A 26,189-nucleotide genomic window follows, 5' to 3' on the forward strand; every position below is an offset into this window, starting at 1 on the left:
GCATACTCCTCCAACACAGGAATCCTGCTAATTTTCTCTGCAGTACTCAACTTCTCTGCATGAGCCACAATCATGAAACATGTGGCTCCATCCTCCATTTCCTTCATAGCCTGATTAGAAGAGATGAGCTCCAATCCTGCTGTCTCAGGGAATACTACTCTGCGTCGTCCGCAGTCAATCACCACATGGTTGCTCGACAACCAATCCATACCCAAAATGACATCTAGACCCTCTATGGGCAAACAAATCAGATTCACCTTGAATCTGCGGCCCGCCACCTCCATAGGGCATCCCACGCAACCAGAACTGGTGGATACCTCCCCTGACGATGGTGTGGCGACTATTAACTCGCATCCTAGCTCTCGTATCACAAGTCTGAGCCTTCTCACACATTCATTAGATACGAATGAATGGGTAGCTCCTGAATCATATAGCACTACCACACGGTTACCAAACAATAAACAAGTATCATGTACTAGGTTACCTGACTGAATCGCCTTTGTGGTCGTCAATGCAAAGACACGCCCTGGTGCTCGGGGCCTATCTCCCACTGGTTTCTTGGCTGGTGCACCTCCAGCTGGTTTCTTATTAGGACAATGTCTGGCATAATGTCCTGTCTGGTCACACACATAGCACTTGCCAGTGCTACTGCTGCCTCCAACGCTGCCAGAGGGTTTTGGACAGTCCCTCCTCAAGTGCTCACCACCACAGTTAAAACACTCTAGTTTCCTGGAAGAAGATGATGGTCTGGTATATGGCTTCTTCTGCTGTCGGGGATCAGTGGTGGTCCTCTATGGCTGAGTCCCACTATTGGGTCCCGTCTCCAGCTGCTCCACCGCCTTGGCCTGCTCCACCAAGATCGGACACTCCAAATTCTCGTGCTCTCTCTCTCTGGTGTATTTTCAGCTTGCCAAACCTTTGCTACTTACCCACTTTTCCCTTTTAAAGTGTGCCTAAAACTAGGTTATTAACCTAAAACGAAATTACCACTTAATGGTGGTTAATTCCCATTCATTGCCCCTTTATGGGCTGTTTCACAGCCACCCTTATTCTGCCCTTCCACTAGGATGTTCCTCAACTCTTCATATTCAAGCCAAAGCCAAAAATATCAAAAATTAAAGTTTAATATGAGTTCTCCAAGGCTCGAACCCACAACCATGCAATCCCCAAATCAATATCAAACTACTTAATCAATTCAGATTTCATGCTAACAATCATAATTCAATTGTCATATTATTTCACAACATGGTTAGGCTATATTAAAATAACAATGAATAATACACAAAATGGCATACATAGGACTTGAACCCAAGTCCTCTCACACAAACCAAAGTACTCTCAACCACATGAGCAAGCACTTTGCCACGTCATTCCACTCATAATTTAATGTCATAATTAATTCTCCCACCCGCATTTATTAGATAATTATTTATTTAATTAATTAAATTTCACGGGTCTTACACCAGACGCAGCAAACCAGTGGCTGAAGGATATAGAGAGGATATTCGATGTGAAGATGTGCCCGGCCGAGAATCGACTATCATTCGTTGTATACATGCTCACAGGTGAGGCAGAGCATTGGTGGATATGCATGAAGTCCATCATGGAGGAGAGGGACGAGCTGGTCACGTGGGAGGCTTTCAGGGGGAAGTTCCTCTCAGAGTATTTCCCCGACAACGTGAGGTATGCCAAGGAGGTGGAATTCCTCTAGTTGACGTAGGGAGGGAAGTCATTGACCGAATATGCTGAGAAGTTCAAACACCTCAACTGCTTACACTCTACTGCTCGACGAGGAATGGAGGTGCCGCAAGTTTGAGAATGGTCTCCGCGGTAATATCCGCTTGATGGTGGCTCCCTTGTCCATAAAGGACTTTGCCGCTCTGGTGGAGAAGGCCAGGGTGATGGAGAAGATGAAACGGGAGATAGAAGGTCAACGCCCACAACAGCTACAGCAACCGTAGAGGACTGGTGGACCATCTGGGTCCAAATGAGGAGCGGAGGAGGCCATATGATAGACCCCACCATCAGTCCCAAGGGTCTAGGAGCTTTTCTCCCCAACAGGGTCGAGTGTAGTGTTATATATGTGGAGGCCCTCACCTGAGGAACGCTTGTCCACGCATTGAGGGTTACCGCAGATGCAACAACTGTGGCAAGGAGGGCCACTTTGGAAAGGACTGTCCCACTCTTGCTAGGGCAGCGACACGCCCTCTGGTTCAGACCCCTCACCAACACCAGTGGAGAGACAGAGGCAACAGGCCTCAAGCGATAGGTAGGGTGTATGCCATGACTGGAGCAGAGGCTGTAGGCGCAGATAATCTTGTTATGGGTCGATGCATGATAGCTGGTGAATCTTTGTGTGTACTGTATGATTCTAGAGCGACACACTCTTTTGTGTCAATTGCTTGTGTGGAGCGTCTAGGTCTACCGGTGCGCGAGCTACAGTGTGAACTTGCAGTATCTACCCCGACGTTGGGTCTGGTCAGGACGTCGTCCTTGTGTGTTAGGCTTCTGGTAGAGGTAGAGGGACGCAGGTACAAAGTAAATATAATCTACTTACCTCTAAAGGAGTTGGAAGTAATCTTAGGGATGGATTGTCTCTCTGCCAATCGCATTCTGATAGATTGTTGGGAGAAAAAATTGTTGTTCCCCGACTCAGAGGAGCTTGAGTTGGTGTCTCCTCAAGGTATGGTGAAGGAAATTCAGAGTGGCGCACAATGCTTCATAATCTTCGCCCGTATGGAGGTAGGGGAGAAGGAGGGAACATCGGTCATATCTGTGGTGCATGAGTTTGAAGACGTATTCCCGGATGAAGTACCAGGGTTGCCTCCTAGTAGAGAGGTGGAGTTCTCTATTGATCTGGTACCAGGAACAGGCCCGGTGTCGATGGCTCCATATCGCATGGCTTCGGCAAAGTTAGTGGAACTCAAGAAACAGATAGAGGAGCTGATGGAGAAGCAGTTCATCCGACCCAGTACTTCGCCTTGGGGAGCACCAGTGTTGTTGGTGAAGAAGAAGGATGGGAGTTCACGCCTGTGTGCGAACTATAGGCAACTGAACAAGTTGACTATCAAGAACAAGTACCCCCTCCCGTGAATTGATGATTTGATGAATCAACTGCATGGTTCATCAGTGTTCTCCAAGATAGATATACGGTCGGGATACCACCAGATTTTGGTGAAGGCGGATGATGTACAGAAGACTGCCTTCCGGTCATGGTACGGACATTATGAGTACGTGGTGATGTCGTTTAGTGTGACTAATGCCCCGGCAGTATTCATGGACTATATGAACAGGATCTTCAGACCGTTCCTAGATAAGTTTGTTGTTGTCTTCATTGACGACATCCTTATCTATTCCAGAACTTGGGAGGAACAAGCAGAACACTTGAGGTTGGTGCTCAGTGTCTTGAGGGAGAAGAAACTATATGCCAAGTTGTCTAAGTGCAAGCTCTGGATGGACGAGGTACAATTTTTGGGGCATGTGATATCTGCTCACGGGATAGCGGTGGATCCAGCAAAGGTGGATGTAGTGGTTAAATGGGAAAGTCCTAAGTCAGCAACTGAGATCAGGAGCTTTGTGGGATTAGCTGGCTACTATATGAGGTTCATAGAGGGATTCTCCAAGATAGTGGCACCTTTGACGCAACTCACTCGGAAAGATCAACCTTTCACCTGGACAGATAAGTGTGAGGAAAGTTTCCAGAAGCTCAAGAGGAGATTGACCAGTGCGCCGATACTAGTAATCCCTGACATGGGGAAGCCTTTTGAGGTCTATTGTGACGCATCCCATCTGGGGTTGGGCTGTGTGTTAATGCAGGAAAAGAAGGCGGTGGCCTATGCTTCAAGGCAACTTAAGGTTCATGAAAGAAACTATCCCACTCATGACCTAGAGTTAGCAGCCATAGTGTTCGCCTTGAAGATCTCGAGGCATTATCTTTATGGTGCTCAGTTCCGTGTATTTAGCGACCATAAGAGTCTCAAGTATTTGTTTGACTTGAAGGAGTTAAACATGAGACAGAGAAGATGGATGGAATTCCTGAAGGATTATGACTTCAAGCTCCTATATCACCCAGGGAAGGCGAATGTAGTGGCAGATGCCTTGAGTAGGAAGACTGTACATGATGCACACCTTATGATTAAGGAGGTGGAACTGCTGGAGAAGTTTAGGGACATGAGGCTACAGGTGGAGTTGGGGTCCGAGTTCATTAGATCTAGTACCCTGACTATATCTAGTGACTTCTTGACCTCGGTTAGGGAGAGGCAGTTGTTGGATGCCAGTCTGAACAGAGTCAGAGAACAACTTGGGTCACATGAGGCTAGGGACTTTGTTTTGGGTGATGATGGCATACTACGATTCCAGGGCAGAGTGTGTATACCTGATGATGTTGAGGTAAAATGGTTAATCCTTGAGGAAGGACATAAGAGTCATCTTAGCTTACATCCTGGCATGAGTAAGATGTACCAAGATCTCAAGGAATCCTTCTGGTGGCAGGGAATGAAGAAGGATGTTACTCAGTTCGTATCAACCTACTTAACATGTCAGAAGGCAAAGGTGGAGCATCAGAGACCCGGTGGCAATCTACAACCCTTGGAAATACCAATGTAGAAATGGGACAGCATCTTCATGGATTTTGTGACCCACTTGCCACGAACTTTTAGGGGGCATGATGCAATCTGGGTCATAGTGGACCGACTAACCAAGAGTGCTCACTTCTTGGCGATGAACTTGAGAATGCCTATGGCCAGGTTGGCCCAGCTGTACATTAGGGAGATAGTGAGATTGCATGGAGTACCGTCAAGTATTGTGTCAGACAGAGATTCGCGGTTCACTTCACAATTTTGGCAGACGCTACAGAGTGCTATGGGTAGCAAGCGCACCATGAGTTCGGCTTATCATCCTCAGACCGATGGCCAATCTGAGAGGACCACCCAGTCGCTTGAGGACTTATTACAAACATGTATATTGGATCACCTGGGAGCTTGGGATGAGGTGTTACCTTTGATAGAGTTCACCTACAACAATAGTTTTCATGCGAGCATCGGCATGGCGTCATACGAGGCTCTTTATGGCAAGAGGTGTAGGACCCCTCTCTATTGGTATCAGGATGGGGAGGCAGCGCTTGTTGGACCAAAGTTATTAGAACAAACTATCGAGAAGGTGAGGATGGTGAGGAACAGAATGCAGGCTTTCCAGAGTAGGTAGAAGGCTTACGCTGACCGTAGAAGGAGACCTTTAAAGTTCGCAGCTGGCGATCATGTGTTCTTGAGGGTGACCCGAACCACTGGTGTGGGAAGGGCTCTCCGCTCAAAGAAGCTTTCTCCTAAATTCCTTAGTCCCTATCAGATCACGAGGAGGATTGGACCAGTGGTCTATGAGATAGCTTTACCCCCACAGTTGGCAAACCTTCACCCAGTGTTTCATGTCTCACAGTTGAGGAAGTACGTGTTTGACCCGGCTTATGTGTTGGAAGCCGAGGATATACAGATCAGGGAAGACCTCATAGTGGAAGTACCACCCATCGCTCTAGAGGATAGCAAAGTTGAGGAATGCCGAGGAAAGGCGGTCAGCCTGGTTAAAGTCATCTGGGATCAGAGGACAGGTGACTCGACTTGGGAGTTGGAGGAGGACATGAGGAAATCACACCCACATCTTTTTACCTGGTAAGCTTTAATTTTCGAGGTCAAAAATTTTGTTGTTGGGGAGAATGTAAGGCCTTATTCTTTTTATGCCTTTAATAAAAAGGGTTGCCCCAAATCTAATGGCCCTGAGAGTTGGCCCAAAGGATAAAGCTGAACCCTAGTCTGCCCTAACGTTTCCACTTTCACTCTCTCAGAAAAATCAGTCGTCACCTTTACTTCTCTCTCACAGAACGCTCTACTAGGGTTGGCTCTAAGTCTTCTTCGAGCTAACTCAAACCCAGCTCCTACTCCAGGTAAGTCACTCCTCAGCTCATGTTTCCTCTTTTCATTGCCTATGTTCATTGTTTACCGTTAGGGTTTGGTGATGACTCGTCCTTTTTCTCTGTTTTACCATTCGTTTCAGCTCGTTGAGCATCCTAGAGACAGTCGTGCTCACGGTGTGCGTGTCGGAGCGTTCCGCTAGCTTGTTTTTCAGGTACGGGAAGCTAGGGTTCGCCCTTTCTTTTGAGTGATATTGTTTGCGCCACTATTTTATCGTTTAAATATGTTTGGTATGTTGATGCGAACCTGGGTATGATAATTTTGAGCCATTGGCGATCTGTTGAGTGGTAATGCACGAGAGAACAGTGGTGAGCACTGATTTTCTCACCTAAGCGAGCATGTCTCGCCTAGGCGAGATCAATAGAGGCTTGCCAAAGCTGTTTCACGCGAGCGGCCGCTTAGGCGACCCAGGTATGTTCTAAGTGAGCGAGCGTCTCGCCCAAGCGAGAGGGGTCTCGCCTAAGCGAGAAGGGTCTCGCCTAAGCGAGATCCCGTGTAAGCTACTGTTCCCCTTTTTCTAGCCCTCGCCTAGGCGAAGGGGGCTTGCCTAATCGAGAGCCTCTCGCCTGAGCGAGACCCTTCAGCCTGAGCGAGGAGCTGGGCGAGGCAGTGTGATTGTGTGGTCGTTTCTGGAATTCTGAAATGGTTTATGCTTGCTTGGATGTTGATTATTGTGTTAAATGCATGAGACAAATAAATATGCATGAGTGATGTGATTCATGAATTGTAAATGATGGTTTTGGCATGAACCTTCACATGTGAAATGAATGAGGTGGTTGGTATTAAATTGACCTGACATTGGCATGAGATGAAATTCCACTACGTTGGTTGAGAATGATGAGTGGGTATGGATTCAATGGAAAAATGAAGGAGATGGATTATGAAGAACTAGTATGTGATATGTATGTGTAAATCTGTATGATGAATCTTTCTTGGTTGATTTAGCATGTTTGGTCCGTGTTAGTGCGTAATTCCTTGGAGACTCTAGGTGAGACTTTCAGGGTCGCGCTACAGTGGTCGGGACGTAATTTCATGGCCCCTGTTAGTGGGTGTCCATGGTGGTGCCCCATCTGTATAACTTGGTAAGGATTCAAGGTAAGGTTGCACCCTAACACTCTAAGGAGTCAGTTAGTCTCACCTAGAGCAGACTGACCCCTGTGGTGAGAGTAGTAGGAGGCCCGAAATTCATTAAGGGCTAACCTTGTGTGTGAGGGAAATTGATTCATTGTAACACTTATAACACATAGCTCGGGGGTGAGCAGCTCGGGGGTGAGCAGAGGTATCCACCACAAGCGTAAGCATCCGCTGAATCCGACCAGGCCATATGTATCTGGATGAGTCGAGTCGTGTCTTAGTATATTGTTTGAAAAGTCATAACATACTTGGTTGATATGTGTATATGGGATTGTGAAAATATATTTGATTGTATGGATGAAATCTTTTGTGCTCTAGCTTACCCTACTTTCATTGTTGTGTGTTTTGTTGTATGGTACTCTCTTTTGCGATGATCATCAACTTGTTGGTGTGAGCAGATGCGAGGAACACCCGTGGACAACAGGGAGGTGATGGTTCCGCTGCATAGTCTGCGTTGACTGGACCTTATTTCCTTTATGGGCTTTTCTTTAGGGCTATGGCCCATGTACTTGTTCGTCCTTGGATTTATATGCCTTTTGTTAAACTTTGTATACAGTTTTCTTTTGGGCATCGTGGTGTGCCCTAGGTTGTAAGGAGTTGAGTTTTAAACTCCAGGAATGCACTAGTACGTTATCTTTATGTGACGCTTCCTTTAATTTCACAAATTAAATTAAATGGGATGTTACACTAACTTCTTAATCTGAAGCAAAAATGACAAAGCACAGAGTGGGGGTCAGAAAATAAAATTTTGGGCCTCCATTAGTTGCAAGAAAAAAAACGGTGTGGGTGTACAAAATATTTTGGGCTAAAATAGAAACAAAGTCTCAAAAGAAAATACATAAAAGATTAAAACAATCTCTTTTTTTTCCTTTTTATTTATTTATTTATTATTATTATCCTATTATTATTATTATTTAGACAAAGAAAAAACCAAAGAAAAAACTTATTTACTTCTCTCTTTTTTTTTCTTAATAAAACAAATTATTATTATTTATTCTATTATTTTTTTAGCCGGACGAAATTGGGTGTTGACAATTATAAAGTTTAGCGGAGGTTTATTAGGAGAGGTTAGAATAAACTCAAGTACTTCATACATGTAGATAGAGTTTCTTAAACCCCAGGTAATTGCTAAAGTTTTTTTTTTTTAAACTGCAAGAAAAATTCATTTCCTTCTTACTTTTTCATAATACCTCTTTTCTCACCTTTTGAATACTTATTCGTGTTGCTCATGTGACCTAACACGAAATATGATCATTCTCTTCTTGCCTAACCTAAGAGTCCACATTACTTCCTTTTTATCTAATCTCAGTTCAAAAACTTTCGTTTGCCCTCTTTCAATCTCAGTGAAAGATCTTTCGTTTGCCCTCTCTCAATCGAACCTTCCAATTTCTGTGGATTTCTTTTTTCGAATCTTTATCATCAGTGAATCGTAACTTCGAATTGGTAATTAATGACTTTCGATTTTTTTTTTCAGTTTCATGTTAATTTCTCACATTCCCTCTTTCATCCAAATTTGTTATGCATTATGCAATTGTAGGTTCAATGGCTTTGGTTTGTGCGTTGCAGGTTCGGTTGTTCGTGTTGCTTGATAACTACTTCATGTGTTCGCAGTTGTTTCACAAGTTTGCTACTTGACCTAACCTAAAGCTATTACAACAAGTGAACAATAGTTGTTGTGTGTGTAGATGGTGTGTTTGTGATTTCCTTAGGTGCGTCAATCTCCTTTGGGATTGTCCAATCAACTTCCCTTTGTTCAAGCAACTTCTGCCCCAACACCATTTTCTCTCAGACAAGTTTGGAACCAAAATTTTGTTTCCCTTCTTTGATGGACTATATATAGATTAATATCATGTTATTTTCAAGCATCGCTAGTTGTTACTTCTTGTGGTTACAAATGTGATCACAAATACCTAACATTGGGATACATGTTATTATTAATCTAAAGCTCAATGGTTTTGGTTTGCAAATGCATTTTCAGAGGTATGGTGATATCGCTATGTTCTTCTTGTTTGAATCTATGCATGACTTGGATACTATTTTTTATTACAAAGTGGTACCCATTGCAATGGATAGAGCTATCAAAGAGATAGTGATTAGTATTGTGCAACGTAGTGTTTCCATGGCAATACAAACTACAAGCTTGTTTTAAAGGTTTGCATATTTTTTATGCCTATAATTGCTTGATTTTTGAAATCCCATTTTTTGTAATTCTAAATTTAATTCCATTGAATTTAATCCCAAGAATTAACACTTGATACCTCTTTAATTTTGTTACTATATCACTAACGAAAATGACTTAATTGTATCAAATTTTTCAAAATAGAAACTAAATTAAGATAAAAATAGAGGGACCAAATTAATATTTTATTACAAAAATAGAGATCAAAGGTATAATTTAACCTTCATTTTATTATATACTATTTATTTAACAAAATCATGTTTTTATAATATAAGGTAATCATAAAATTATAATTATATTTATTATCATCCAAACCTAATAATAGGTTCTCTAGAGAATGTTAACTTTTTCATAATGTGTGCTTGTTCATAATGTTAACTTCTTCTTTTTTCACGCTCTTATGTCTAAAGAATAAATTTTAAACTATAATCTTTGTTAACCTCTAATTCTAAACATATCTAATTGGTCCGGATAATATTCAAATGCTCGAAACGATTACTTTTAACATTTCTTAATCTACATATGCATAATATTTGCCATATGCTTATTTGTTCAAAAGTTATAAAATAATTTTGTTGATTTTTTTTTATATTTTACTGTAGTTTTTAAAAATATATGGATATACCTCCACTTTGGATATAAAAACAATTTGGAGTAATTTTTAGACATATATATCTACACGGGTAGCATGGATTATTAAAAGTCATTATAACTAAAAAAGGTCAGGATTATTTTTAATAGACAAAGCAACAAAATTGATTTTAGGCAACCCAAAAAAAACCTTGACCTAATGCCAAAAAACCGTGGCCTAATCTTTAGGCAAGGAATTGGTAAGGAATTTGTAATCATTGTGTAGGTGATTGTGGCCTATACTATAGGCAACAGTTTTTTTCCTTTAGGCTGCGAATTTTAAAAACTGTTGCCTAATATATAATAATTAAAAATTGTTGCCTAAGATATTACAATAGAGAATGGTTTTCTTATCGACTTAATGCAACAATTATTTTTGTGTTCCTTATTCTTTTTGTCACATTTAAAATTATTATTTAAAATAAATATATTTTATTAAAGTAGTAGAAATAAAATAAAAATAAAATTTAGACTATATTAATTAAAACACTTATAATATATAACGAAATTAAAATTTTTCCATATATTGTAATATTGTCTACATTTCCAAGTAAAGTAATTACAACTAAATAAAAATAAAAGTAATTACAACTAAATAAAAATAAAAAATGTACAATTTATCTTCTCTACAGTTTCATTCCTCTTTCATCTTGATCTTCAGACATGTACCATTTAAATTTTTTATGACTCTTCTTCATCTTGATCTTCACCATCATGCTGCCAAAAAAAATATATTTACATGCAAGTAGAAAGCCAAAATGGAATGGAATAATAATGCCACATACGATGAAGGACAGCACACAAAAGCAAACGTTCCGAACATTACTAATTCAAATAAAAAAAATTTGCATACAAAACAAAACATAATGTTGTTATAGTAAAGCAAGAATACCTTCTAATTAAAGTTGAAACCACCAGAAGGCACTGAAGGAAATTCGTGACCACCAAAGTTGAACCCTGACTGAGAAGCATCCCGTGGAGGCACAGTTTCATCATCTTCCTCCGTCCAGTATGTCTCAAGAATCTTCACTGCCTTTTCATAAATCTCAGTGTTATCATAACTCTGTAGGTTCTCAATTTTCTCTAACCCCTCAGCATCATCAATCATTTAGCCATATATATTCACGCAATCTACATGAATTAAAATAGAACTAACTTATTAAAATGGCATATTAAAACAAAACTTGACAGTAATTAAAATTGTGGAAGCTAACAAAATGTAAGGAAAAAAAATTCAACCAAAACACTACTAGGAAACAAAAACCAAAATTCCTTTGAAATTTACGGAGTAAAGATCCACCTAACTTACATCTCTCCAAAGGGTAAAAAGGAAATAGCATATCATACCTCCTTATTGAGCGACTTCAGCGACATCCTCGGCGTCCCCATGTTCTTCCAGTAAATGTCAGTGGCCAAGGGTGCCCTCTCAAACGCTCCTCGGTGACCGAAATCCCGAAGTGAACCAAAAACACCATGACAACGGCGAAAAGGAAGTGAATCCAGAGAAGAGAGGACCCCTTCTCTATGTTCGTGATCGTGGTTCTGGAGAAGCCATCGTCGATGACGGCGGTGCCACCGGAGATGTTGAGCGGGAGGAGAACGGTGACAGCGAGCACAGCGAGAGAGAGGAGGAGGGCGCAGCTGCCGCCCTCGATGAGAAGGAACTGCGCAGCGTCAGTGCCGCAGTGGCGGGCGATTTCGCGGCCAGTGGCATGCCAGACGGCGATGAGCTTAGAGGCGAGAGCAGCGGACCCCGACATGCGGCGCAGCTTGACGAAGAAGATGACTTTAGTGTCTTTGATTGTGTGTTTAGGTTTAGCGGTGTCTCTTTAGTTTTTGCGCAATGTTTAATTTTCAATCGGAGGGAAATTTTAGTTTTGGAATTAAACTTTTTTAATTTATTTTAGGTCATGTTTTAATATATTAGGCCACTTTTTAAGGCAACATTTGAATGAACTGTAGTATAAGTTATTAACATTTTGAAAATTGTTGTTTTAGGTACTCTCTAAGTCACATTTATAAAAGTGTTGCCTTTTTCATGTATAGACAACATTTTTTTGTTTGTGGATAAATTCTATGTTATTTAAAGTTAAAAATGATGTAGTAAAAATGTTAGGATTATTTTTGAAGAGATTTTTTTTTAAATATAATGTTATCACAATTAAGATTGAAAAAAAAAATCAAATAAAAGTAACAAAAAAAAAATTAAGCGAGATTGTTTAATGAAAATGATATTTATAAATAAAATTAAAAATGACGTGAAATTCATAAAAATTCAATAAATAAAGTAATTTACCACTAAAAATTCTTACATTACATGTAATTTTTCTTGCAAATTTGTTTAAAAAATTTACAAGAAAAGACTTTTTTCTGCTATTTTTACTAAAAATTCTCACATTACATGTAATTTTTTTTGCAAATTTGTTTAAAAAATTTACAAGAAAAGACTTTTTTCTGCTATTTTTACTAAAAATTTTAATTATCAGGTAATTTTTTCGTGAGAAATTATTTTCTACGAAATTATAAAATTCGTAAATATTTTCTACAAAATTTGTTATGAAAAGTGTTTTATACAAAATATTTTATAAAGTAAATTGATAACAATTTTCTGCAATTTTTTTCATAAAAAAATTATAAGTATTTCCTATAAAAAAAATTAAAACAAAATTGAGAGGTAATATGAATTTTTTTAGTAATGTATTAAAATTTGTATAGTTTTGATATCGATTTTTTTTTTGTATCACCTAAATATATAAAATTTTTGTTGTTTCTAGTGACAATCTTTGACTAAATATCATAAGATTTTATTTTTATTGTTTAAAACTAAAAATCTTGGAATAAGATAATATTTTCTTATAAAAGAATCACTTGAAATCTTTTTGAAATCTAGTTGAATATATCTCTGGTTTGAAACTTTACGGTATACGGTTTTCAATACCAACTATAATTTATTACAAATGTTTGTTAAAGTCAATGTGTGAACTGCTCCTGAGGTTGCAGATATACTGAAAAGGCCAGATAGAAAATAATACAGATGCAAGATTGTTTAAAATACTTGATTGAACCAAAAGAGCATTGAAAGATGAGGTGGCTGCGTTGGTTTAAGGCGTTAGATGAAGATTCTGGCACTTTGTCTCTATCTTTAGTTTAGATCGATTCGATTTGATCTTTGTTCTAGACCAACCTAGTTTTAGATTAAAATTCAAATTAATAAAATAAATTTTAAATATATTAAATATTTAATTAAATGAATTTTAAACAGATTTGATTAAAACAAAAGTGGATCTAATTAAGAAAATTGAATTTTGTACCCGCCCACCATAAACGGTCTTCACTTCCTATCCTTTTTGCACTAAGATTTACGAGGAAGAATCCTTATTCAGTTCAATTATTTAAGCTGATATTCAATGCTCATTACAAGCTGGTACTTTTCTTTGCAACTTCTGATTATTAAAATAATCACAATGAAAAAAAAAAAAAAACTACTCCCCATGAGGAATCCCATCTTTAAATTAAGTTCCTCCCATTTATATATACTAAGATAAGCCAGAAAAGTTTGCCTTGCTTAGAGGGTCATTGCAGTAACATAATTCTAGCTAAGTCTAAGAAAAATGTATCCTGCAGTAGGTGAACAAGATGAGTCATATGAAGCTCATCATAGCCATCCAAGCTATATCGTACCAGTGGTGGCGCCTCCAACTTATGGCCGTCCCCATATACCATCTTATGCTCCTCCGTACATCAGCAACAGTGTTAGGGGTCCTATGATCAGGACACAGCGATGGTCAACTGGTCTTTGTCATTGTCTTGATGATCCTGGAAACTGTAAGGCTAAGAACCCATGAATCAATCATCTGGGGTCATTACTTTTTTTCTCTTTAGTACAAACATCAAGGAACTCACATAGTATATGGTTGTTTTTTGTTGTCTAAGGTTTGGTCACCTGCTTCTGCCCTTGCGTTACATTTGGATTGATAGCAGAAATAATAAATAAAGGCAATAGAAGTAAGTTTTTATGCATTATTCATGTGTAGAATATATATTCGAGGTGATGACTCATAATAGTTATATGTACTGCTATTTTTGGTGTGTTTTTTCTGTGATATATGCAGGTTGCACTTGTAATGGGGCTATTTATGCGACACTGCTATCTCTGAGCGGGCTTGCATGCTTGTACTCATGCTATTATAGGTCCAAAATGAGGGCACAATATGAGTTGCCAGAGGCTCCATGTATGGATTGCTTAGTTCATTTCTGTTGTGAAACCTGTGCTCTATGTCAGGAGTATAGAGAACTAAAAAACCGTGGATTTGACTTGAGCATAGGTAATCCTTTTGTCATCTTTTTCCCTCTGGATCTTACTTTTGAGCAAGAGTAGTTTATTGCTATTTTTCTGGATCTTGTAAGTGGAATATTTTGCCAACCATCATATTTCATACTACCATTATGTACTAATTCACATGAGTATAATATTTTATTCTTAAAATAAGGTTATGGTGTTATTGTTTACTCTAAAAGGTTTGGTAATCAGGGTATAATTTTTCTGAACATAAAACTTCATCTTTGTGTTTTTACCACTCCTTTCTCATTTGTATATGAGATGAAACTAACTTGTTGTGAGGGCAATGAACTGAAATATAGGTTGGGAAGCCAACAGGGAAAGACAAGGACAAGGAGCTATACTATCACCTGTAATGTCACAGACTATGACCAGATGAAAAGTGAAACATGTTTTTGTGGCAACCCTCGTAGCAGTTGGTGCTGTTAATTTCAACTACTTGCTGTTTATATTATGTTTGCTGGTTGATTTGAGTGTTTTGTGTCTTTGAGATCTTGCTTTGAGTGCTTTTATAATCCAAAAGAAATGGAAAATTGTGCCAAATCCGACCTGCAGTTATCAGGCTCTATCTGATACAACCCTTTCAAAGTTTCTAACTCAAATTTAGTCTTGTCAATACAAAAACTATTATACCCTCAAAGGTTATCCTAGGAAAAGTTAAAATGGTTCACTTAAAAGAAATAAAAGAAGAGAAATAAAAATACATAAAAGAATATATTGAAGTTTTCTATTGTACCTAGCAATCAATATTATTCACACTTGCTAATCTTAGACACAGAATAAATTATTAGAGTAGAGAACGTGGAAGCTATCTAATTCAGTAATTTCAATAATTAATTTAGATAGAATCTGGAGGATTTTATTTTTCTAACGGTTTCATAATTCAAGTTGACTGGACTCGAAGATAAAATAATGTTGGTGGGCTATATTTTTCTTTCTTTCTATGACATATTGTAACGTCTCATTTAAATAATAATAATTAAATGAAACATTACGATGAATAATATAAGAAGCACGGTCATGGAGTATAAATACTACTCCTTACAGACATCCAAGGTATTTAAAATGGAAATATCAAGGCACACCATGATGCCAATAATAGAACAGAGTAAAAGAACGTGAAACTAACTAGCTCTTTAAGAGTGTCAGGATGTAATCCTTACCTTGAATCCTTATTAAATTATATAATGAGGCACCACCATGAAACTCCCACCAACAGGAGTCATGGAATTACGTCCTGACCATGAGATACCACCACGCAACCAACATGGAATTACATCTTGACCAAATGAGGCACCACCATGAGATCTCCCCTAGAGATTCATGGAATTACGCCCTGACCAATGAGGCACCACCACGAAACTATCGTGGTATTGCGTCCTGACCACACCAATACCATGTTCCATCAATCAATATAACATTATTGCTCATACCAATTCCATGTCCACATATTTAACCAATCATCCATTCATATTCCATAATACTATGGCCAATGCTTGAGGAATCCTGTTACTGAAATCAAACACTTCCATGTTGATGATTTCAAGGTGGATCAAAGGCTTCTTGCTATGATAGTCATAAAAATCATAGTTCCACGTGGTAGCAACCATTCAACATTGAATGAGGGATATTTGATACTCATGTATTGCATTCAACATAACATTCAAGTGGATTGGATCTATATGTTTCGTGATCACAAGCTCAAGGCTAAGAGGCTCACAAATTTTAGGCTGTCATATGTGGTTTTGGTATCAAAATTCATTGAATACTTTGAAATTGATGTAGAGGATGAGCTAGAAGAGTCAACTAGACTGTTGAACCATACCTCCAACCAAAATCTGCACAGAATGGGCTTTCTCAAGGTGGGAAATGCATGGACAGCTGTTGGTGTTGTAGTTGGTGGTGTACATGACCATGAAGTTGGCCCAAGTGGTGCAAATCAAGAGGAAGAACCAACTGCTGGACCTATGGACTTAATTCCCTACAACCCTCCAAAGTATAGAGGCCTTGTGTACTCACATTTTGAGAGGATGGTGCTAAACCAACTGCATGAGCTCAATGTGTCCCAACATGCACATCACAACTATTGCAATGAGAGATTCAATGCATTAGATGACCTAATCCATGATATCCATGACATGCTGAACTCATTCCAGACCAAAAATGATCCTCAGGATGACTGAGTGTGTTGGCTATTTAGGATCATGCATTACATCCATGTGTTTGTGCTTTTTCAGTTTGAGTTCTGTCTGTTTGAGTTGGTTGTTTTTTATTTTCAGTCGGCTAATTATAGCAGCTTTATGTTTTTTTTCTGTTTTTAGTTTCTGTTGGTTGTATTATGTTCCAGTATTAATGAAAGGATATGCAATGCTTGTTCTCTTTATGCATTTGTTCTGTTTGATGAATCCAAAGGGGAGAAAATTTGGAAAATGGAAAATTGATCACATTGAACTAAGTATAAGCATTAAAATTGGAATCAATAATCAAATCTGAATTTGAACTCATATTATTGATAGGGGGAGCATGTGCATATTTGTGTGCTTGCTAGCTTGTGTGTATTGCTATTGTAAATGTTTTTCAGGTTCACAAGTTTCAAGCTTAGGTGTTACTTCATCAACTTAATGGTATCCAACCAATGGGAGAAGATAGAAGAAGATTGAGTTTGGCTTCATCAAATCAGGGGGAGATTGTTGACATGAGAAGCCAAGGTGGTATGCTTCTTGAAGATTTAATGAAGCTCTTTTAAGCTATCTTGAAGCCATTACCATTGGAATGAAGCCAACATTGATGAAGGAAAGGAGATTTGATGATATCAATGTTGATCAAGGTTGGAACGTGTGCTCTCCACATGATTACATCATTAAAAAAGTGTATTTGAAGTTTGTAATTCATATTGTTGACCTTGTAGCATTAATTAGATGTATTTGATCTTAGGTGTGTCTTTTAATCTGTTGAATGGTTTTTCAACAGGTTAAAAGGTTGGCTGTAGTAGTCTTAAACTACAACAAATTCAATTAGTATATTTATTTTTTAATCGATTGATTTCACTTAAGTCAAGTGAAATCAACCAATTGATTTGGAAATCAACCTATATAATTTCATAACAGTTTGACTATAAAAGTTGTGATTTTTGAAAGAGAGGTAAGTTGATCATTTTTTAGCGCGAATTTGTTCTAGAAACTCCTGGAAACTCTCTCCTTCCAATGGCTACTTGGAGATATGCAATTTTGCATGTTGCATTATTGATTCGCATAAAGTCAATAAGTTATCACAAATACTCTATTATGTAATTGGTTTCTGGTTAGTGACATAATATTCTCATGTAAGAATTTTTTAGTATGGTATATATGTTTCAATTTCACCACAAAAAAGGACTATGATGGGTCCTTAGAGACGATTGAGAATATGTGTTGGATATGATACTCCCTCAATAATAAAATATCTTGAACAACCAATAAGAGACTTATTTACAGTTCGACTTATTTACAATTCGACTTTTTGACTATCACTTTGATGAATAAGTTTTCCAACATTAGGAAGAGAAAGAAAAAAATTGGAAAAGAATATTTGTTAGAATGAATTATCATTATCTTATCTTGATCCTCGTACAAAAGAATGTAAACTAGAAGTTCAAAGGATAATTCATTTACAAAATTAGTCAATCAATTACCAAATATTCTTATTGACAGAAAGGGTAATCAAATCATATATAACAACTGGTAATGCTCCGAGTATATTTGATATTATTTCGTAACACGCCTGAAGCGCGGTAGGCTTGTTAGTTCCAAAGACATATTTGAAGCGTGGTAGGCCTATTGGTTCCAAAGATAAAAACTCTTGAATGAGAAAGGGAGCTAAAATGCAAGATGACCTAATCGAAAAGGTGGAATCCCAAAAGATTCATTTGACCTAATTAATGATTCGGTTCCAAAAGAACTTCAGGTACCTGAAATTGTTGAAAATGATGATATCTCGATAAATTATGTCATGAATCATATAATATGGAACCAAAATGAAGTCAACATTGACAAAACTTTTACATATAATATAATGATGAATGCTATGAATGACAATGAGGATTAATAACCAATGATCATTGAAGATTGTCGATAAAGACATGATTGGCCAAAATGAAAATATGCAAATAAGCATAATTAGATTTGCTTGTTAAACAAAAGGATTTTGAACCTATGGTTCGCACACCTGAAGGTGTGAAACCCCTTGGGTATATTTGAATTTTTGCGCAAAAATCAAATAAAGAATGATGAAATTGTTAGATACAAAACACAATTGGTTGCTCAAGGTTTTTCACAAAAACTTGATATTGATTTGTGAAAATACATATTCTCTGGTATTGGATGCAACAACATTGCAATATTTGATTATCCTAGTTGCACAACAAAGTTTGCATTTACATCTAATGGATGATGTTACAACTTATTTGTACGACTCTCTTGATAATCATATTTATATGAAAAATCCCTGAAGGATTTTATTTTCCCAACAAGGTAAATTCTAAAGAGGGTTATTTAATAAAATTAAGCAAGCCCTTTTATTGATTAAAGCAATCAGGGTGCGTGTAACATAAACCGTCTTTTTGAGTACTTATTAAAAGAAGGATATAGAAATTATCATATGTGTTCTTGTATTTATATGAAAAGATCCAAAAGTGAATTTTCCATAATTATTTTTTATGTAAATGACATAAACATCGTTGAAACTCCTAATGAGCTCACAAAATCAATTGATTGCTTAAAGAAAGAATTTGAGATGAAGGATCTTGAAAAGATAAAATTTTTGTTTGAGATTACAAATTGAGTATTTAAATAAAGGTGTTTTTTATACATCAAGAGGCTCATATAATTAAGGTGTGTAAAATGTTCTAAATGGACAAGTCACATCCATTATGCACTGTAATAGTTGTGAGGTCGTTAGATGTTGATAAACGCTATTCTTAGATCTCAAGAAAATGATGAAGATCTTCTTGGTCCAGAAGCACCATATCTTAGTGTCATAGAAATTGTTCTTGCAAAGAACAAATAAGATGAGTTAGGCACAAGTGTCACCTTACCATGTAGTCCGCTATCTCCTCAGTTGGTCTCTCCCCGTTTGATACATGTCAGCTTGAACCCAGGAAGGGTTACCTACAGAAGAGTCTCCAAAGCTCAAGTAAGTCAAAGCTCTCAGAAGGTCAAATCAGTGATTAATGAATGCGTACCTTTAATTACTGGGGTCCACGCGTATTTATAGAGCATTAATGATGTCTGATTGTCTCGTGGGTCGGGCCTTGACTTGGGCTCTAGCTTGGGTTGTGAGTGGGCCTGGGCCCTAATTTAGGCCCTTAAGGCCTATTGAACGCGGGGGCTTCCATTTTACTAAGTCTTTAAGAGCAGTCTAATCCATTTACTTCTTGACTTGTCAGATGTCGTCCTTGGCCGCACACTGTCCTAGGTTGGCCGCTTTGCTGTTACTTTAGCCTTTATTCTGTTATGAGTCTGAGTCCATGCCAGCCCAAGTCGTGTACTTGGGTTGTTTTTGGCATGTACGTGAGGGTTGTCCTTTATATGGTTAAGTTGACCAGGCCCGGTACAAGTTAGGCTGACTCGGCCTAGACTGAATACCTGGTTGCCTTGATGCATTGTTTACTTATTTGGTTGAGTTTGGTTAGGTGTGGTACAGAAATACTAATGTATCTTGCTAATTATACTCGATATGATATTGCATTTGTTGTAAATTTGTTAAGTAAGATATAGTTCTTCAACTACAAGAAGAAAATGGTTTGGAGTAAAACATATATTTTATTACCTTAAGGGTACTACGAATATGAGTTTATTCCATCCAAATGATTGAGAATCAGACCTAATGGGTTATGTATATGCATGTTATTTTACATATTCTCGCAATGTCATAATGGTTGACCACAAATATGATGTTTGTTCACATGTGGTAGCACAATGGTTTCATGATGTATATGAAACAAACCATAGTAGTAACATCGTCTAATCATACAGAATTATGAGGAAAGTTTTGAATATGTTTGGTTAAGGTCTATAATTTAACATGTGCAAGAAACTTGTGGCTATCCCCAACAAAGATGGAATCAACAACCATATATGAAGACAATAGTGTATTGTTCAATTGAAAAGATGATATAAATATCCAAAAATTCATTCATGTGAAAATCTGGCGGTCTATTTATAAAGTCTTGCCAAGAAAAACTTTTGAGCAAATGATTCACAAGTTCAGACTTCGTCACATTAACGATGTAATTTTACATGACGGGGAGAAATACATAGGTATTAAGAACACTATGTAATGTAAATAAATGAGTAAAGATAGAGTTAAAACTCAAATTTGAGCTTAATGTGAGAGGAAGAGAGCAAGAACTCCAAATATGATGTTAATCGACCAAATTTCAAAGAAAAGGGAAGGGTTTTTTAAGAAGAGACGAAAAATGCAGAGAGCTCAACCATAAGAAAAAGTTATGAGAGAAAAAACAGATAAAAAGAGAAAGAGTAGAGATTAGAACACAAATCTGATGTTAAATGTGAGAGGAAAAACTCCAAATCTTGCGTTAATCGACCAGATTGAGAGTAAAAGCAGAAACTTTTATCAAGTTATATACTTTGATACTTTAATCTTTAACTATTATCTTTATAATAATATATTTAAAATTAAGTGAACATTTTAATTCCACTATTATACAACTTAAATTAAGTCAATTCACTCTCATTGTAATGCAATAAATATATAAAATAATTTTCAAAAATAAAAAATTGTAAGTGATTCAGTCCACTAACCCACCAACCCATGATGGGTCAGGTCAGGTTGCAAAATCTCTTACTCACTTAGATTGAGCTGGCTCAACCCATGGTAAGCCAACCCATGTGAGCAGGGTTGGCTCACTTTGACATCCCTAATTGTCAGCGGTGAAACAATGAAATAGTTAAGTTAAAAGCCTATATTTATACAAATGTGATAGAAGCATAGTAGCCTATACCTCTTTTATGTCCTCACTTTTGAAGCATCTTAAGCATCTTCTCCAAAATATAATGCCACATGTCAAAAGTAGAATGTGTTTAAATTTCATTTACAATATCACATACAAAACTATAGAATGTGTTTAAATTTCATCCACAATATCACGTACAGTGTCAATTGTAACGTCCCAATTAATTAATGAGCGTAATTAAAAGAAATCATCACACAATTATAATATAACAGCGCAGACCTAGAGTTTCAACATAACGCCTTACAACCAAGGCACACCATGGTGCCACCAAAAATAAGGGAACATGATAAACAGTCCGCTGGAACCATAGAGAAATGTAAAGACTGACAAGTACATAGGCCGTAGCCCTAAAGATATCCCAAGAAGACTAAGCAGTAGAGTCGTCTCTCCCATGTTAACCACGGTTACCCCTCGCATATGCTCCCATCAATAAATTGATGATCATCGCAAAGATAGAAACACAACATACAAAGCAACCAACAAGAAAAGGGTAAGCTAGAGCCAACAATATTTTCATCATACAATCAAATATACTTTCACCATCCAATACCCATACATCATACAAGCATGTTATAACTTTTCAATCAATACACTATGACTCGACTCGACTCATCCGGATACGTATAACCTGGTCGGATTCAGCGGATGCTTGCACTTATGGTGGATACCTCTGCTCACCCCCGAGCTGCTCACCCCCGAGCTATGTGTTACAAGTGTTACCATGAATCAAATTTTCTCTCACCACAAGGTTAGCCCTTAATGAATTTCGGGCCACCTGCTACTCTCACCACAGGAGTCAGTCCGCTCTAGGTGAGACTAACTTACTCCTTAGAGTGTCAGGATGCAACCTTACCTTGAATCCTTACCTAGTTATACATATGGGGCACCACCATGGACACCCACTAACAGGGGCCATGGAATTATGTCACGACCACTGAAGCATGACCCTGGGAATCTCACCTAGAGATCCCAAGGACTTACGCACTGACATGGACCAAACTTTCTCAATCAATCAACACAAATTCAGCATGCATACACACAATTATATACATATACATCTCATACAGTTTCTCATAATTCACCTCTTTCGTATTCCCAACCAAACCATGCCAACTCATTATTCTCGAACCTAGAATATGGAGCTCCGTCTCATATCGTTACCATGCCACATTGATACCAACCCTTGCATGTCTCATGTCGAACTCATACCAAACTCATCATTTCAATTTCATGAATCATCTCATACAATTATCATGCATAAGTCACAACTCACACACCACCTCATTCATAAAAGCCATTCAGTTCATAATCTTAAAGGTAATACTCATACAAGCATGTTGTCCACTTTTGAAATCAAGGAAAACATCAAGGCCAACCCCCTTCTCGCCCAGCATCTCGCTCAGGCAGAAAGGTCTCGCCCAGGCGAGGAGGACCCTCGCTCAAGCGAGCTCCCTTCGCCTAGGCGAGAGCTCGACTTCCAATATAAGGACCTTGCACGCGTTCTCGCTTAGGCGAGACCCTCCTCGCCTAAGCGAGACGTTCGCTCGCTTAAAAAGTACAGTGGGTCGCTTGGACGACCATTCGGGAAAAAAACTTAGGCGAGCCCCTGTTAATTTCGCCTAGGCGAGACAGACTCGCTTGGGCGAGTTTATCAGACCTCGCCACTGTTCCTCTCTGCCACAACCACATTTCCATATCCAAACAGTAATACCAATCATACCATACACTCACAGTAACATGTAAGTATGAAAATCACAAAACACCATCAAAACAACCATCATTGTACCAAACAATAGGGTTCTAGCTTCCCTTACCTGGAAATAAGCTAGCAAGATACCCCGACACGCCTTCGACACAGAACGTAAGAGCGCAGCAATTCAAGGAAAGAAATAAGTGGCTGGAAAGAAACCACGAAATAGAGCATAAAGGATTATCAAAAGAGTCTCACAGGAACGCCACAGTAGAGTTAGTGGAAAGCTACAACGAGTTCGGAAACAACTTACATGGAGTGGAGAAGTTGAAGTTCACTTGGAGAGGGTGACGACTAACCCTAACAGAGCTCTGAAACAGAAGGGACAATGTTTAGGTACGTATTTGCAAAAGTGAGGCTGACAAGAGAACCCTAGCAACTTTAGGGCCTTAGCGCCCTATGGGCCACCCTTTAGGCCCAACAGATTAAGGCCAACCCTCACTTATTAGGGCAGAAAATTAAAACTGGGCCTTACATCAATTGTCAAAGTGTCATGTGTTTTAATTTTTTTTTTGTATTATATATATATATATATATATATATATATATATATATATATATATATATATATATATATATATATATGAAACGCTATTCCGACAAAGATTTTAAAAATTTATCATTATTCATCTTCAACCATATTAGATATATTTGTACAACTTCCACATACTTTCCTTTTCTTTCTCATATATCTATGGATCGAATACAACATAAATACATCTCAACATTTTACTAAGCTAATTAGTAAAAATACAAAAAGGTCATTAAAAAGTATTGGATTTAATTTTAGTTTCTAATTATTTTTTTCCAAAAATGTCATCCTTAATGGCTTTTAATTGTTTTCTTTTAATTAAAATAAATTTAAAATTCTTTCTCAATCATGAAAAAATTTTCTGAAATACAAATCATGCGTTTTGAAAATCTTGTTGAGGAAGTTTCATATAATTTGAAAGTCACTTCTACAAAAGTTGAAATTTTGATTTTGAAAATTTGGAGTGCGCAAAGAAGTTCTTGGGGTGAAAGAAGTAAAATTTGATAAAATATGAATTGGCCCATGATCTTGACCCAGATTAAAAGCCAAAGGCCCAAAAAGAAAAGGAGCAGTCGAAGAACTTTTCCTCCGATGAACAAATCCGCTCCAAGACCCTAGCTGCTTCTGCAACTGCTTCGCTCAGAAATGGCGACATTACCATTAATTCAGCGTGCGCGCACAAAAATGATTTCTTCCTCCTTCAAGCTTCGGACACACCTTATCCATGGCAACCACTACACCCAAACTCTAACCACTAAATCTCTAAGCACCTCTGCACTTCCCCACCACTATCAAAGAGTCCCTTCCCACCAAAACCAACCACAATCACCTTCTGATCCTGCGCACTTTCAGGCTCAACAATGGCAGCAACATCAGCCTCAACATTTCAATCCACAGACCAATCAATTTCCTCACCATAACCATCAACCTCGTCAACACAATGTTCCTCCTCCATTTCCAGAACATGGTGGAAACCATAATCAGTGGAATCCTCAATCTCCAACCCCTCAAAACCCTAATTTTCAAACTCCCACTTCTCAAAATCCTAACTTTCGCCTATCCACTTCCTCCAATCGATGGAACAATCAAAACCCTGCTACCCCGAACCAGTGGAACCCTAGAACTCAGGGGTTCCCAAACCCTAACCAATTCCAAAACCAAGGCAACCAGCTGAACAATAATCAAACATCTATTCAAGGACAAACCTCCCCTGCTCCTCCACCGCCACCTTCAATCACTGATTTGACACTTTTGTGCAAAGAGGGGAAAGTTAAAGAAGCAATAGAGTTGATGGACAAAGGGGTCAAAGCTGATGCTGGTTGCTTCGATCTTCTGTTTGACTTGTGTGGCCAATCCAAGTCCCTTGAGGATGCTAAGAAGGCCCATGACCACTTTCTGCAGTCTTCTTTTAGGAGTGATCTCAAGCTGAACAACAAGGTGATTGAAATGTATGGGAATTGTAAAAGCATGACTGATGCACGTAGGGTGTTCGATCATATGCCCAACAGGAATATGGATTCTTGGCTCTTGATGATGCGGGGCTACGCAAATAATACCAATGGGGATGATGCCTTGCAGTTGTTTGAGCAGATGAATGAACTGGGTTTGGAGATCACTTCAGAGACTTTGCTTGCAGTGTTGTCAGCTTGTGCCAGTGCAGAGGCTGTGGAGGATGCTTACGTACATTTTGAGTCTATGAAAAGCAAGTATGGAATAGAGCCTGGGGTGGAGCACTACATGGGGCTTTTGGATGTTCTGGGACAATCTGCATATCTCAAGGAAGCTGAGGAGTTTATTGCCAAATTGCCATTTGAGCCCACTGTAACCGTATGGGAGAAACTGAAGCATTATGCTCGTGTTCATGGAGACGTTGATCTTGAAGACTATGTTGAAGAGTTGGTGGTTAGTCTTGACCCATCAAAGGCTGTTGTGAATAAGATCCCCACGCCACCTCCGAAGAAGTATACTGCAATTAGCATGCTTGATGGAAGGAACAGAATTATTGAGTATAAGAATCCTACTCTTTACAAGGATGATGAAAAGTTGAAGGCCTTGAATGGGATGAAAGATGCGGGATATGTTCCTGATACAAGATATGTTCTTCATGACATTGATCAAGAAGCAAAGGAGCAAGCCTTGCTCTACCACAGTGAACGTTTAGCAATTGCCTATGGCCTTATTAGTACTCCACCAAGAACACCTCTTAGAATCATCAAGAACCTTCGTGTCTGTGGTGACTGCCACAATGCCATCAAGATCATGTCCAGGATTGTTGGGAGGGAATTAATTGTCAGAGATAACAAAAGGTTTCACCATTTCAAGGATGGAAAATGCTCTTGTGGGGATTACTGGTGAAAAAATCTTTACTTGAAATGCTCCAGTAGTATGGATATATCATTTTCTATCCCCTTATACCGGAAAACAGATGTGCGTCCAAGCCTTAAATACTACTAGGATAGAACATGAAATATGTAATATGCATGGATTTAGAATGTGTTGCTTCTTTTTCTGATATTCACTTAATTATTCTCTCTCTACAAAATTCGCTCTCATGGTTTTCTCAATACATGTTTATTTGGTTCCAGCAACTTAACATTTAGCTATACAGTGGCCCTCTAAGACCCATCTAGGGGCAAAAATATACAAGATTAAG

The 26,189-nt window shown here is 38.3% G+C and overlaps 2 protein-coding genes and 1 long non-coding RNA gene across 3 annotated transcripts; 2 read left to right on the plus strand and 1 right to left on the minus strand.

The window, feature by feature from the left end:
- Positions 1-10,401: 10,401 nt before the first annotated feature.
- Positions 10,402-11,753, minus strand: LOC114179053 (uncharacterized). Its single transcript, XR_003603422.2, has 3 exons — positions 11,251-11,753; positions 10,796-11,034; positions 10,402-10,620 (listed from the first exon to the last, which is right to left on the minus strand). It is a non-coding gene; the product is annotated as an uncharacterized LOC114179053 (long non-coding RNA).
- A 1,672-nt stretch (positions 11,754-13,425) lies between these two features.
- LOC114179128 (protein PLANT CADMIUM RESISTANCE 2-like) lies at positions 13,426-14,716 on the plus strand. The gene is made up of 4 exons (XM_028065351.2): positions 13,426-13,728; positions 13,837-13,908; positions 14,016-14,228; positions 14,545-14,716. The coding sequence occupies exons 1-4, from the start codon at positions 13,515-13,517 to the stop codon at positions 14,619-14,621; spliced, it is 576 nt and encodes a 191-aa protein (XP_027921152.1). The 5' UTR covers positions 13,426-13,514; the 3' UTR covers positions 14,622-14,716.
- Positions 14,717-24,103: 9,387 nt separating this feature from the next.
- LOC114178669 (Tetratricopeptide repeat (TPR)-like superfamily protein) lies at positions 24,104-26,078 on the plus strand. The gene has a single exon (XM_028064709.2). It carries the CDS (start codon positions 24,182-24,184, stop codon positions 25,889-25,891), a length of 1,710 nt encoding a protein of 569 aa, XP_027920510.1. The 5' UTR covers positions 24,104-24,181; the 3' UTR covers positions 25,892-26,078.
- The last annotated feature ends 111 nt before the right edge of the window (positions 26,079-26,189 follow it).

The sequence above is a fragment of the Vigna unguiculata genome, chromosome 3, assembly GCF_037176805.1.
Source record: "Vigna unguiculata cultivar grain cowpea cultivar isolate G323 ecotype 2 chromosome 3, ASM3717680v1, whole genome shotgun sequence".
In the NCBI taxonomy this organism is placed as follows: Eukaryota; Viridiplantae; Streptophyta; class Magnoliopsida; order Fabales; family Fabaceae; genus Vigna; species Vigna unguiculata.

Coding starts and splice junctions, on each gene's coding strand:
- LOC114178669 (XM_028064709.2), top strand. CDS start 24,182: ATGGCGACATTACCATTAATTCAGCGTGCGCGCACAAAAATGATTTCT.
- LOC114179128 (XM_028065351.2), top strand. CDS start 13,515: ATGTATCCTGCAGTAGGTGAACAAGATGAGTCATATGAAGCTCATCAT. Junction 13,729..13,836: donor TCTTGATGATCCTGGAAACT/GTAAGGCTAAGA, acceptor TTGTTGTCTAAG/GTTTGGTCACCTGCTTCTGC. Junction 13,909..14,015: donor AATAAATAAAGGCAATAGAA/GTAAGTTTTTAT, acceptor TGATATATGCAG/GTTGCACTTGTAATGGGGCT.